Source organism: Agaricus bisporus (genome assembly GCF_000300575.1).
Source record: "Agaricus bisporus var. bisporus H97 unplaced genomic scaffold AGABI2scaffold_8, whole genome shotgun sequence".
Classification (NCBI taxonomy): domain Eukaryota; kingdom Fungi; phylum Basidiomycota; class Agaricomycetes; order Agaricales; family Agaricaceae; genus Agaricus; species Agaricus bisporus.
Genome location: NW_006267371.1, coordinates 839,898 through 852,993, shown reverse-complemented (window position 1 = coordinate 852,993; position 13,096 = coordinate 839,898). Strand labels below are relative to the sequence as shown.

Here is a 13,096-nt window from a genome sequence, read left to right as displayed (position 1 = left end):
CTCCTGACCATTTTAATGCGATCCGTTAAGTATAGCCCCGTGCATGCGGTGGATCCAAGACGCAAACAACTCGTCTGTATGTCCCACAAGGCGGCTTCGAATTCGAATCGACACCGCTGCCTTCGAACTGCACGATGAGCTCATTAGGGCGCCTGCATGAATTCCATGAGGAGAGCACATGTCATTATCAGGTTTTCATAAAAGTAGAATAGAACCGAATGCATGGGAACTGACCAAGTGTCGGCTTCGAAGTTCGAATAGCAGTCCATTGACATCGAATCCATCATTACCCCCTTGCAGAGATGAACCCAAATATCAAAGGGCTGGGTTCTGTGGATCGCACGAAGAACTCATAGTCTGTTCGGGTTACCTGGATTGAGAAAGGTAGGATTTCGTTTTGCAAGCCCGAGATGCTTGGAGCCGCAAGATGCGGTATGCAATCCGGGCGTGATCCTGCAGGCGCCCTATTATTTGGCGAAGACCCGTGGTCCAAACATTGATAATTAAGGTCATCCGTTCATACTTGCGCATCAACAAGTTCAAACCAATGGGCTTGATAGTCTAGCAAGTCCACATGGAGAGCGTCAATGCCGATACCCGACTTTTTAGAAATCCTTTTAGCATTGCGCCGAAACGTTGGAGATCTACCTAACCCGAATGGAGAAAAATATACTACGACCATCACACGGGGATAATGATCTGATCTGTTGAATTGCACGTCGCTTCAACTCCTCTGTGTCAGTCTACTGCCAAGAAGGGGTTCTGCCATGTCTTTCGTCCTTATTAACTCCACTTATCTGGGCGTACTTGCGCTTGTGGATCAATGGTCAGCAGCTACTGTGGTTGAAATGGTGGCTTTTGGACGAGCTTGACGAGACCCGACCGGGGCACGTACCCCCTTCTTCACCTACTCCTTCACTCATCTTCACCGGCCTTACACTTCATTTCTCGATCACCATGTGGACGGTGACCATGTCCTATCACTGCATGTTCCTATTTAACGCCCTGTACACGGAGACTTCTCACTTCTCTCGCCGGATGGACAGGGGGTGATTCTCATGCGGCACCTCGATCATCAGTGGAACAAGATGTTTTGCTGTTGAATGTTGACATCCCTTCTTGTTGGTATAACCCTGTTAGCGTGGTCGCGGGCTGTCTTCGCCTGTCAGAAACCCTACTCGGGAAGGGGGGGGGGGGAGTCATTCTTCAGATTCAAATCCTGAGAATCCATGCCCCGCGGCTTTGCACAGATGGGCCGAATCAATTCATCTTTGTGGTGTGATGGTGAAAATATGCTGCGATGCTGGGAACAACCGATTCAGCGAGTCGCAAGTTATTAATAAACTGAGAATCCAGAAAGTACTTGCACGAAGTACTAATTCCGCTCAACGTTAATCTCTACTGCGACTCGGGGACACTTGGTATGGCCGTTGCTGCGGGATAAAAGGTGTCAAATCTGGGGATTCTGTTAGGTGCCTGAGCAGCCGATAATCACATCACCGAAGTACATAGTACGTGTATGTATCATGATCTTTCGGACCAATTCACCCGCTTCCGAAACGAAAACGTTTCCTTATCTCTGAAACTCTATGGTGGCTAGGAAGGGAACCTCGTGTTGGTGTGGGCGTCGTCTTATTTCAGACTCGGACAGATTGGAGTCTGAGCCCTGTTTGAACGGGGCCAGTGCCTGGAAGCCATACATAAAGAACTTTGAATTCAGATCGGAGCCTCGCCGCTATATCACACGATAGAAGGAGATCAAAAGGGACTAACTTTCGACCGACACGCCATGTACTTGGTGAATGGGGCCCGAAGCACACGCCACTAGAAATCTTTGTGCAATATTTTGTTATCAGTCAGCTGACATCTTAAGCGACCAACACGTCGGAACGGCGCTACTTATCATACTAAATGCTCGGCGATTTCGGAGACGTCACTACGAATGGATCGCATCGAGTACATGTGCTGTTTTGCTTGGTACAGAAATGGACCATCTCTTCTTTTCGAATGACTCTGCAGTGACGCAGCATAATTCGCGATATTTGTTGCATGGTTCTTTAGACCTGTACCTCCTTATGGACTATTATCTATTGCAAAAAGCGCCGAGCCCCAAACAGCATTCAATATGCTTGAGACTTCGCCAATTTCGTTTCAGACTAATACGTGAAAGGTAGAAGCCATTCGGATTCTCCCCAAAATCAAACAACTTGTCGCCTATATTGTTTCAAGCGATAAGTACACAAAGATATACGGTCCGTTCAATACAAAGGCCAAGAAGAAAACACTCTTCAACCTGCATTTTCTGAGGCATCAAATGAAACGGGGGAAGAATTAGCCAGAACTTCGTCCGGAGTAACGATAAAGTCCATCGACCAATCGTGCTTGTCAATGGGAATTCTTTCCTTCTCCAGCAGTTGTTCGCGGAGTGCCAATCCGACTAATCGAAAGAAAGGATAGTTTTCTTGATCATCGATCATAGAAGGCATTGCTGGGCACGCACCTAGGAGTGGTTTCTTATGAAACGTTGTTTGATATTTTGTGATGAAACGATCATAATATCCTTTACCATGCCCAAGCCGCGCAAAGTTTCTATCAAACGCAACAGCTGGGAGGAGAATGAGGTCCAATTCTGAGGTTTCGAGCGCTTGGAAGAAATAGAACCACACAAATATTTAAGTCCATTTGGTATGCCATGCCACAGGCTGGTGGATAATTCACCTTTCGCACGTGGTTGACCCTGCCAATCGGAGTCCGGCTCCTTGATTCCCCATACCCCATTGGGGAGACTTGCGAGGTCAGCCTTACCGTACAATTTCAAGAATTCCATTTCTCCAGATCTGTTTGTGATTTTGGGTACGAAGAGGGTCCTACCTTGATTTACATTGTCAAATATGAATATCATTCCGCACAGGATCCCACCTGAGTCGAGTATTTCGGACACCAGGGAAGACGTGTCAACCTCTCCCGAGAGCATGCTGAGATAGCAGCTAAGCGATTTTGAACGGCTAAACGCGGGGAAGGACCCCAAACGTTGGATGATCGAGTACGCTGTTGTCGATTCCGCATGTCATCCAGGCAGGCGAGAGAAAAGCGATGCCACATTACATTGTTCTTGAATTGACTGTGTGGGTATAGCGGACAGCTTAGAGCCAATTGCCTTGCGCAAAGCCCTTTTTTGAATCTTCAAAGATTGAATTGTGGACATGAATGATAGGAGTGTTGATAAAGACCTGCAATGTCCTGAGCTGTTTGCACGGCATCACGTGGAGTGCAATAACTTCGGAACAATATTTTCTCACAACTTCGACATCAAAAACCCCTGCTCGCCCGTATGTTTTCTAGGCTTCTCCTCTATCCGTCACGTCAGATCTACTGTACGCCATTTTCAGCTAATACACGATTTTGAAAATGAATGAACAACTTAAATATGGTCATTTTCGAGGGTATCCGACTCAGTCAATCCCAGCTTGAGCTGATGTATCTTGGCTTGTATTTCCAGAATTCATATATATATTCTTCTACCCTCTGAGGCTTCAAGCTTCAAGTCTAGCACGAGCTTATCCCTCGAAACCTTCGCCAGTTACCTGTTCTCCACGGATGTCTGAAGGCGGCGGAATCGGTTCTACATCTACCGTATCACGTACCCAGGCAGAATCCTATTTCGTGTCTCAATTATCTGTCCCCCCCCGGCAGGATCTTCCCCAGGAATGTGACCGATCAACTCATCTAAATTCTGTCGACACAAACACTTGCCAGACCAAATCCACTTCTATATTCGTGTATAAACTATTATTGGCTATTTTTAAATATGATAAGCTTCGTTCAAGAACAAGATAAAGACAATAAGAAGAGCAGGAGAAGTAGAAGGGGCGCACGAAAAATGAAATGAATCAAGGAAGAAGAATGAATGTAAACTATATTGCAAGCCATCCATGCGCTCAACGCCCGAACAATCTTGCCCTCTCACACAACGCTAACGTATATCTTCAGAGCTCTTTTCCCTTCTCCATATCGACCTCAATGTCGGTATCACTGCCGTCTCTGTGCTTCTGTGCCTCGGAAGCAAAGTATTCAGGATCCACGACTTCCTCCGCTCGGGTGAACGTTTCCATCTAAGGTTTTCAGTCATTAGCATAAACAAATTAGGTTTAAGAAGCCAATAGGGGAAGAGAACATTGAAAACGACGTCGCATAACGACGAATATGGGATGGTCGAATCGCCGGGCAAGGAAATATCGTACCTGGACATGGACACCGGTTTGAGGGGCTGTCCCAGGTCTGTGTCGCATTCTACTACCGCTTGCGACTGGTGCTTTAAAGCGGACTTGACCAGAATTCGACGCCGAGCTGGAAAGGCAAGGGTATCAATGAGCATGACCAAAGTTTTCACAATTTGGCTCATACTAGACTTCAGGCGCGTTCTGCGAGAAGTTCGTAAGCCGGCGAACGGCTCGACATGCCGAAATCTAATAGCTTAACTTTAGCATCTCTAGTCCGAAGTATTTATGTAGAATGACTTACGGTACAACCCAAAGCTGCTGGCACATTGAAAATGATGCTGATAATCGAATTCAAGTTCAACGCCATGAATATTGTGGCGAGTACGTTGGCAACAAATCTACGTGGAGGTCAGACAACTGTTGGATCCAACGGAATCGCAATATGGACACGTACGCTATCACGAAATAGATCAACCCATCGCGGAAGATGACATGGGCTAACTTGCTCTTGCCCATAGCATCATTCCCAGAGAGACGATTGACAAGTTTGTAAGTGGTCAATGAAAGAATGAGAAGGTCGAAGCACATCGCATAGATGAAAATGACAACAAAAATTCTATTGTGGGTCTCAACGGGGAAACAACCCGATCCAGGAATCCAGGTAACTTTCAATTGAGCACCTTGCAGGCATCATTAATCATCAGCCTATCTGGAAGGCAAAATAACAAGCTTACCCTGAAAGATCAAAGACCAATGCCCAAGGATAATAACGATAAAGCTGCCAACGAGGTATTTGTTCCATCCCCAAATAGCCATCCTATATAGAGGAAGATTGAACTCGTGAACTCAATTAGTCGTCCCTTACTCGAAATGACACTTACGTTCGTATGGAAAGGCTGATACTCGCGAGTCCAATGCAAGCATTCCCTGCCAATTGCTCAAAAATGTACAGGGCATGACAGTTGAGGACTCTGTGTAGGCGTTTGGTCAGTAACGCTAATACCATAATTGAGGGAAACAAACGTACTTGATGGAGTCAAGTGACACCGCCCTTGAAAGGCATCAGTGAATTCCTTATTATTGCTCGAGTGATACATACATCAAGATCATCGCAACCAAGAATAGGTATCGGTTTAAAAAATAGAATATCTGTGGTATCTGAGAATTTAGAAAACAGCTCAACCCGTTATACGGACCATCGGCCAGCGGAAAGTTTTCTTTCCCCGTATGAAATCCCACTCAAAATCCAGCGAGATGAGCCACTCGTATCTGCGGATGTCATGTCAAGAGATTGGACTTTTTGTCGTTGAAGAACTCGAGGCGTACAAATAAATACCCAGTATAGAGTGCATTAACTTGGCAAATGCATCCGCATCTTTCCGAAGTTCTGCCGGGGAAGACCAGTCGGGCATGGCGAGCAACAAAGGAGAACAGAGGTGGAAATGGGAGAGGAGGTGGATGTAAGGGGAGAATGAGAGGCCAAGCGCCTCTTGTAGCCTTCGGGGAAGAGCGTCACAAGTTTAACACTTTAAATAGTCATTGACGGAAATTAAAAGTCAAACGAAGCTAAAGTTTTTTATGCATGATGCATGATGAGTAAAAGAAATTTACCCCATTTGATACCATAACTGCACTCACCCTGTTGCTTCATACACCATGTCTATGATGGATAGTTATATGACACAGGTTTGGCGTCACTTGTGCAAAATATCAGGAACGCGGGATGCGAAACCACGGCGACACATTATAGCCCGAATGAGTTACGACGACCTTCATTAAGTTTTAATTTACTCAGACCTGCATGCATCAATTGCGCTTCGTAAAGCTTCCATGGTGAGAGCAGAATCCTTCACATATAATATGCTCGTCGGACCCTTTCTTCAGATAATCGAGCTCTCCAATTGCCATGGTGAGGCTTTTATCACGCCCAACAGCTCTTCTGACCACTTGCTTTGCAGTGGCTTTTCCAACCCCCAACTCCTGATCAAACGTTTGTAGTTTCGGGACGCGTACAGATTTGCATCTAAAGCAAAGCTCAGAAGAACCAGTTGAGGTAGGAATGTCTTTTCGTGAGGCGGTGATATCTAAACGCGTATTTTGAAGAAAGTTCAGACCAGAGACTGGGACAATTCATTATGTAGCAATGAGGTAAGAGGGCAATACGACTTTCGCCACTTCTGTGAAGTTCGAAGCGCAACTTGAGAAGAAGCAAGTATAGTGCGGAGAAGTACTGATTGCAGGACCAAAGCCATGGAGTTGAAGAAGTCAAACCAATGAGAAAGCTTTCAGAGTAGGGAAGATAGCCTGAGGCCTGCACGAAGTCGAGAAAAAAATTTTGAGCACATCAATTTCGCTCTCGAAGGCTTGTTGTGAGTACAAACCCTGTTAATATTGATACTAAATACCATCAATTGGATCGCCACAGTTCTTATTCAGGTACGTCGGGGAACGAAAACCAGATTCTGATTCGAAATTGCAATGGATGGGGGTAGTAGAGACCTAGAGACGCTTGGTTCAAGCTTGGATTTGACGCAAAACGGACAAGCTACTAGCTGTATTTTGAACAGTTTGACCCTGCAAATACAAATAATAGTAAACAGTTCTCATGCGTTGACAGGTTGGTTGTCAAGTTTACTCATATACAAGGTAGAGTAATTTCTGCTGAGAAACACAGTTTTACATGACCAAGTCAATATATAGGACCTACAACGTTGCGATTACGCGTCGTTGCCTTATGCGCCCCCGTTGGAAACCTCATGGATCAATCGCTGTCATCATCAACTGCTCCTGACAACTTGAAGCCGAAACTTCCAGCTAAAAGTCGGGCTGCAGAATTCTACGGATTTGTCGCATGGGCCTCAACATCAGTCCTCTTTGTTGTATACGTCTTATGGGCCCTGTTCCCTGACGAATGGATCGAAGCGTTGGGCGTGGACTGGTATCCTAACAGGTATGTCGATTCCGTTGTAGAAGACCATAAATTAATCCACGCGTCTCTCAAGGGAATGGTCCATTTTGGTTCCAGCTTGGTCCATTATTGTCGTCATACTCACTTACATTACGTATTGGTCGCTGGCGTTGTTAGGAACACCAGAACTTTCAGATTTGAGTACTATCACCGGTATGTACAATCTCCTTAATCTAAATTCTGACACCTGTTCATGAGTGGCTTGTAGACTCCTTTGTTCAGCATCCTCAAAGTCTTGAACCCGACATTTATCTCGCCTCGACTGGTTCAAACTCTATCCCACAGCTCTACGACTTGCCCATTGGGATGGTCAATCGCGTCTTGTATCGACGCGTAAATCAACGAACTTGCTGAACTACTTGTAATCAATCTATAAATGCTTAACCCATCAAGTCTTGCAAAGGCGCATGCACAATCAACGCTCTTTCAGGTATTAAGTTCGAGACTTGTTTTCGCTATCCTCCGATGAGAGATCGTGCATCTACCTCGGATTGACCGAGATTGCGAGATCCAGCAATGTTCACAACAACTACTGTAACATGGAGCTAGGGGCTCTCTCCTCTTGTATCGAGTGGTCCAGGCTCTTTTCAATTTCCAGTAAGCTACCTTTGAGCTTCACAAAGATTCAATTGAAGTTTTTATAGTTCAGAGGCAATAATACTGAAGCGACTTTACTTGGGCGCAATCAACAAATCTCCTGCAAACTGGGTGGAGCTTGATCTTTGAATCCTTGGTTCTTGCCAAACACTTCCAATATTCACGACGAGATATTATATTACAATTATAGCCAAAAACGAAAAAGGTGGTTTATAATTTACAATAAACTTCATTGGACGTGAGCAGAGGTATCTGAAAAAATTCCAAAAATCAAGACAAAAGAAAAAGATCATGGTAGCCAGAAGGTTAAGGGAAGTCGGAAATCGCCCGCCAATGTCACCAAAAATTATCAAAGAGCCAAGATTCCATTACGCTTTGGCTATCGCCTTTGGAGCAACCCCACACCTGAACCGGTTCAAACTCATCCACGTTTCCTCACTGATCTCCTCTATATCTGAAGATCCACCAACGTCCTCCGCGTCTAAGCCTGAGTTGTTCCTAAACTTAGATTTCAACCCCACTCCTTCCGTGGTCGTCGTTTTGCCTTTGGAAGAAGGTACTGGTGTGTCATTCTGTGTGAGAAACACAAGGCTTGAACTTTGTTCAAGCTGTTGTCGCCGCACGCCGCCACCTTTGCCGTTTCTGCTTTCGGATGTAGATGCATCTAAATCTCGGAGCGAAGGTCCGCGTTTCGGGGGCGCCGACCATGGTAATGTCCGTTGTTGCAAAGATCGATTCGTTCCAGTATGAGCTAGCGAGTGCTTCCCTAGCGGTGTGACATTTATTTCGTTTCTTCTCAATTTGTTGGTTAATGGCCCCATAGGCGCCGATTGCCTCCATTTCTTTTCCCTTTGACGTTTCTTAGTCTTAAATTTCACCGCCCTCGATGTCATTGACGTTGAGGAAGAAGAAGAGTCATCTTCTTCAACTTGCATCATCGCCCATTTCATCCTCCATCCTCGAGCAACTGATTTGACGGTCTCGTCTTGTATCTTCGCAGCTCTATCCTCTGGATCTTCAATCTCAAACTCCGTGTCAAACTCGGCCTCCATGTCAAGAGCATCCACATCAATCACGTCCCTTTCTTCTCGTGCTTTCCACTTGCCAGAAGCACCACCTACTGCGGTGATAATGGTAGCGGATATCGCAGTGCCATCAGCCGGGGTTTGTGGCAACGGTGATTGTGGGGATACTGATCCTGATATCAAACCCAACCCCAAATCCGCCTCACCTCCGGATCCTGAGGCTAGTTCACCGGTTTTCAATCGAGATTTGGATGATTCTGTTGCGATTTCCTCTTCATCACCCCAGCCCAAGCAACTCCGTAGATCAGGTCCTCTGTAGATGTTGTTCGAAGCACCCCCCAAAAAAGAGTTGCCTACGCGAAGATTCTGGTGTTCTCGCGCGGGAGTATCAGCCACAAGGATATTGCCCGTCGAAAATGACCTCTTTGGCGTTCGTAAATGAAGTCTGTCATAGGATGCATGCTTGATTGCCGTAGGCGAATATGATCCCCGTCGTTTCTTCTTGTTTGTTGAGATTGGACTAGAGACCGAATCAGCATCGATATCGTCTTCATCCCCCGATTGCGCTCCTTCAAACGCCTGGCTGCCACTCCCTCGAGGGGAACTCTTCCGCTTCTTCTTCTTTAAAGGTGTGAAGATCCGAACATGAGGAGATGAAACATCGTCTATTTGTGGCGAATACGAAGACAACGGTGACAGGTATCCATCCTCTTGTTCTACCGCATCTTTCGGAAAGTCGAAATCAAGATCTTGAGTAGGCGAAACGTTCGCCTTAAGTGAAATGTCAGATAAAATTTCGACTTCGTCATCATCAATGCGACCACGCATATTCTCCTTATTTCCGGGAGAACTGAGGGCTGGAGTGGATGTGGAGAAGAATCGGGATTGAACAACGCTCAAAGACTGTTTGGTGTGGCGCTGATTGCGATTTGCTAAGTCCTGATCCATGAGGTCGACCAGACTTCGTTTTCCGCTAGATGTTCCAGTGAGCACGGGCCTTGCATCAACTTTAGATGTTCTGGCTTTATCTCGCACTATAGAGGATACAGGCCCTAAGGGAACATTTAGCTCACCAACATCCGGTCCAGGGGAAACTGGACCTACCAAAGAAATTGAGAAGCCCACCGGTTTTCCCCTTTCCCTTACCCTTTTGGTCAGAAGAATGCAAGACTGTCGGAGGTTTTGTGAATTTCATGAAAGTTCGAGGCTTGAAGGAAGGATTGATATCCTTCATGGGTAGGCGAGTAACAGGATCAACCTCACCCGTCGCAATGCCCTTCGCAAGGGGAGGTGCAACGTCCCTGCATCCCTTGATGAGCTGGCAAGGAGGGGAGGGAGAAAATACTCACTCTCCAACATAAATATTTGATTCTTCGTCCCATTCTCCCGCTACGTCATGCAGATGAACCAATTTGCCTTCGAGCGGGTCGTATACCCTTTGAAAGCGGAAACATCTGTCGGCCAAGTTGTACTGCTGTAGGTATCCATTCGGCACGTTTTTCTTGCCTTCAAGCGTCACAGCCCGAATGACCGCCTCGGCTGTCTTCCATTTTCTCATTAAGTTGTTTGCGGTCTTCAATCCGATGCCCGGAATACTAGGCAAGTAGTCGCAACCGCTCAGGATTGCCATAGCGCGAAACTGGGTATCATTCCAGCCATGAAGGTTGATTGATGATGAATCCATTGCAGTAGAGGTGACTGAACCAAAGTCAGTGCGAGAGATATGGCAGACAGTGTTCGCTACGTGGTCGAGTTTGAATAAGACGTTCTTGCAGCCGAATACAAGCAGGTCAGAGTCTTCGGTGAGGATAGCAGACACAAGTCCTTTGCGTTCGAGGTAGGCGAGTTGCGCATCGGCTTCGTACGGTGCTACAATATACTGCACATTCTCTGGCCGGAGAGCCTAGAGTTCAAATGAGCAAAAGGGAAGGCAGATCGAATAAATTCATACCTTAATGAGTTGATATGCCATTTCCGGGGTAACATCGATGCATTTAATGAAACAGTCCCTAGCTTGGGAATGTCTTCCTTGCGCAACCAAAGCCTTTCCGCGTGCCAAGTTTTCGTCGCGTCGTTTTTTACGTTCCGATTCAGTGCCCCTCTTCGCAGGTAGTGGTCCACCATCAAATACAACGTAGGGTTCTACGCCATAGTGCCTCAGCAATCTCACGCGGTGCATAGCATAGTCAACATATCTGAAGGTTAAGCCCACGTGTCAGCAGATAGAGAGACTTAGGTAGAACACGCACTTGTGTGTCGGCTTCCCAATAGCCAACTCCGTAGCGCAAGCATAAACGCCTTTGTGTAACCAAACATAGGCATCGACGGCGATAGTTTGTCCCTTGAACTCGGAGAGGTGCCTTGTCTTCTGAATGGACCTGAGCGCTGGCAATAAACCAGCTATACCCATGCTCACCGCTTACCAGGTGACATTGGTGTGGGCGTTGTCGGAAATATTTCCCAAGGTCTACAGGGACGTGAAAATAAACATACCAAAACAAACCTGACGCGTTGACGCGATCGGTCACACACGTCACAACCCGATTTGATAAATGGGACTCCGACTGCAAATTCGAACATTGTTTCTGAACACAACTACTTATCCAGTTTAAAGCTCTTCATTTCTGCGGCGTCGTAAAACTCGACCGTGTGCATCTGATAAAACACTATTCAACTGCCATTGCTTATTGATTGATTAGGGTGCATACGAGCATACGAACATAGAATCGTCTATCTCTTCTTACATTTTCATACGGCTCAATTGGTTATCAAGGTTTGTCAGAATCTTCAACCTCTGTGATGTATTGTAGGGTTTCATGCACAATGACTGTTAATTATCGCTCTCTATCCAATCGTTAACCAAAAGGGATGAATTAATTTGGATACAGTCCGCAGAGCTCTTGATCTAACAGAGAGAACTCCCGAAACCCGGGTATCCACAGCCGACATGGCACCTCTAGAGACTTGGTTGGTTCATAGATTGAGCTCGAGGAAAACAGGGCATCGGAGCGCTTGCACTTGTAGAGGGTTCTACACCTTCAGTCTAAGAAAGGCAGTCGGATTTAACTCCCAGCGCGGCCGGATGCCCGGACAGTCTCTAACCGAAAACGTTCTCATTCATGGACAAATACAGCCTGACCGCATTCATTTATGAAACTCTAACATGGTACACTGGGCCCGGAAGACTAGGTGGTCGTTTCCACTACTATTAAATCTGATACTCTGGCTTCTTTCCTACCAAGTCGAACAATCACATTTCGGCTCGGCTTCCCAACTAGCACGGTGCCACTTATTAATATGTGAGGCTGTCCTTCTACTAAGCAGCAACCCAATTTCTTGAAGCCTTGAGGACCTTCGACGATTGCGCATGTAAATATATCACCTTTTCTGGTGGCCTATAACCATAACTCTTTCGTATTATTGTTCTTGGGTGAGGTCGCTCTTTGTTGGCGACTTTAAGTATGTTTTTCTGTATGACCAAGTCTGGCCCTCTCACGACATGGACGATGTAACAGGATGTTGTTATGGCTACATGATGTGAACTTATCATTTCGAAATTCATGCCATATCTGGCGCACAGTGGACATGCAGGGGTGTTTGTTTGAGCAAGTTTTAAAGTGTCAACAAACAGCTCATTGCGCGCCAACAATGGAGGACTTTCAATTGTAATTCTACATACATGGTCCCTGTTAGAGTATACACTGACTTACGACACGTTTTACATTGTTAGAGAGGAAAGTGCTCTAAAAACACAGGCGCGGAGGACAATGGGTAGTACAATCATGATACAACGATCGGAAACATAAAAGTCGTGAGGGGACGTTGATGGGAATGATAAGGCATACAATTCGAATAAATCCGATAAACATAAAAGACGTCGATTGGGGCGAGAAAAGTGGAAAGATAGAATCTAGAAACTAAGTAGGAGATTCGACTGAGTTGAGACTTGAGAGACATAACGAAACACGTCTACTCAAGCTCTTACTCGGTACGATCCTATAAGGATGTACCCAAGATTCCCTCGTTATTCGCCTAGGACTTGGTTGGCGGTACGGCTGAGCAGCAGGACCGACAAGCAATAAAGCCTTTCCGTATCTCGAGTCTACAGACTCTTTTACGAGTACGATGGCATCAGCTTCATGTAGTTCGCATGGAACAAGGCGGAAGCCTCCTCTGCTTCGGCTTGAAGACGATGACAGAAAAGAAGAGGATTCGGAAGGCGTTGGCGATGAAGTACGCGAGGAGTCTGTCGAATATGAAGACATGAGGATACGGGAGAGTTTGAT

The 13,096-nt window shown here is 46.1% G+C and overlaps 6 protein-coding genes across 6 annotated transcripts; 1 reads left to right on the top strand and 5 right to left on the bottom strand.

The window, feature by feature from the left end:
• On the bottom strand, positions 1 to 315 carry AGABI2DRAFT_194144 (hypothetical protein). Its single transcript, XM_006463199.1, has 2 exons — positions 235 to 315; positions 1 to 152 (listed from the first exon to the last, which is right to left on the bottom strand). Exons 1-2 carry the CDS (start codon positions 285 to 287, stop codon positions 26 to 28), a joined length of 180 nt encoding a protein of 59 aa, XP_006463262.1. The 5' UTR covers positions 288 to 315; the 3' UTR covers positions 1 to 25.
• A 1,973-nt stretch (positions 316 to 2,288) lies between these two features.
• AGABI2DRAFT_73919 (hypothetical protein) lies at positions 2,289 to 3,205 on the bottom strand (the record flags this gene model as incomplete). Its single annotated transcript, XM_006463198.1, has 5 exons — positions 2,289 to 2,461; positions 2,501 to 2,629; positions 2,737 to 2,871; positions 2,920 to 3,048; positions 3,106 to 3,205. The coding sequence occupies 5 exons, from the start codon at positions 3,203 to 3,205 to the stop codon at positions 2,289 to 2,291; spliced, it is 666 nt and encodes a 221-aa protein (XP_006463261.1).
• A 544-nt stretch (positions 3,206 to 3,749) lies between these two features.
• AGABI2DRAFT_194141 (hypothetical protein) lies at positions 3,750 to 5,713 on the bottom strand. The gene is made up of 11 exons (XM_006463197.1): positions 5,547 to 5,713; positions 5,417 to 5,489; positions 5,320 to 5,369; positions 5,248 to 5,271; positions 5,102 to 5,191; positions 4,955 to 5,037; positions 4,675 to 4,900; positions 4,522 to 4,618; positions 4,405 to 4,466; positions 4,242 to 4,347; positions 3,750 to 4,112 (listed from the first exon to the last, which is right to left on the bottom strand). Exons 1-11 carry the CDS (start codon positions 5,630 to 5,632, stop codon positions 3,987 to 3,989), a joined length of 1,023 nt encoding a protein of 340 aa, XP_006463260.1. The 5' UTR covers positions 5,633 to 5,713; the 3' UTR covers positions 3,750 to 3,986.
• Positions 5,714 to 6,976: 1,263 nt separating this feature from the next.
• AGABI2DRAFT_207954 (hypothetical protein) lies at positions 6,977 to 7,555 on the top strand (the record flags this gene model as incomplete). The annotated part of the gene is made up of 3 exons (XM_006463196.1): positions 6,977 to 7,170; positions 7,223 to 7,341; positions 7,397 to 7,555. 3 exons carry the CDS (start codon positions 6,977 to 6,979, stop codon positions 7,540 to 7,542), a joined length of 459 nt encoding a protein of 152 aa, XP_006463259.1. The 3' UTR covers positions 7,543 to 7,555.
• Positions 7,556 to 10,155: 2,600 nt separating this feature from the next.
• Positions 10,156 to 11,265, bottom strand: AGABI2DRAFT_207951 (hypothetical protein; the record flags this gene model as incomplete). The annotated part of the gene is made up of 3 exons (XM_006463195.1): positions 11,060 to 11,265; positions 10,762 to 11,005; positions 10,156 to 10,713 (listed from the first exon to the last, which is right to left on the bottom strand). The coding sequence occupies exons 1-3, from the start codon at positions 11,218 to 11,220 to the stop codon at positions 10,156 to 10,158; spliced, it is 963 nt and encodes a 320-aa protein (XP_006463258.1). The 5' UTR covers positions 11,221 to 11,265.
• Positions 11,266 to 12,727: 1,462 nt separating this feature from the next.
• On the bottom strand, positions 12,728 to 13,075 carry AGABI2DRAFT_120081 (hypothetical protein; the record flags this gene model as incomplete). The annotated part of the gene is made up of 2 exons (XM_006463194.1): positions 12,728 to 12,744; positions 12,796 to 13,075. 2 exons carry the CDS (start codon positions 13,073 to 13,075, stop codon positions 12,728 to 12,730), a joined length of 297 nt encoding a protein of 98 aa, XP_006463257.1.
• Between the last annotated feature and the right edge of the window lie 21 nt (positions 13,076 to 13,096).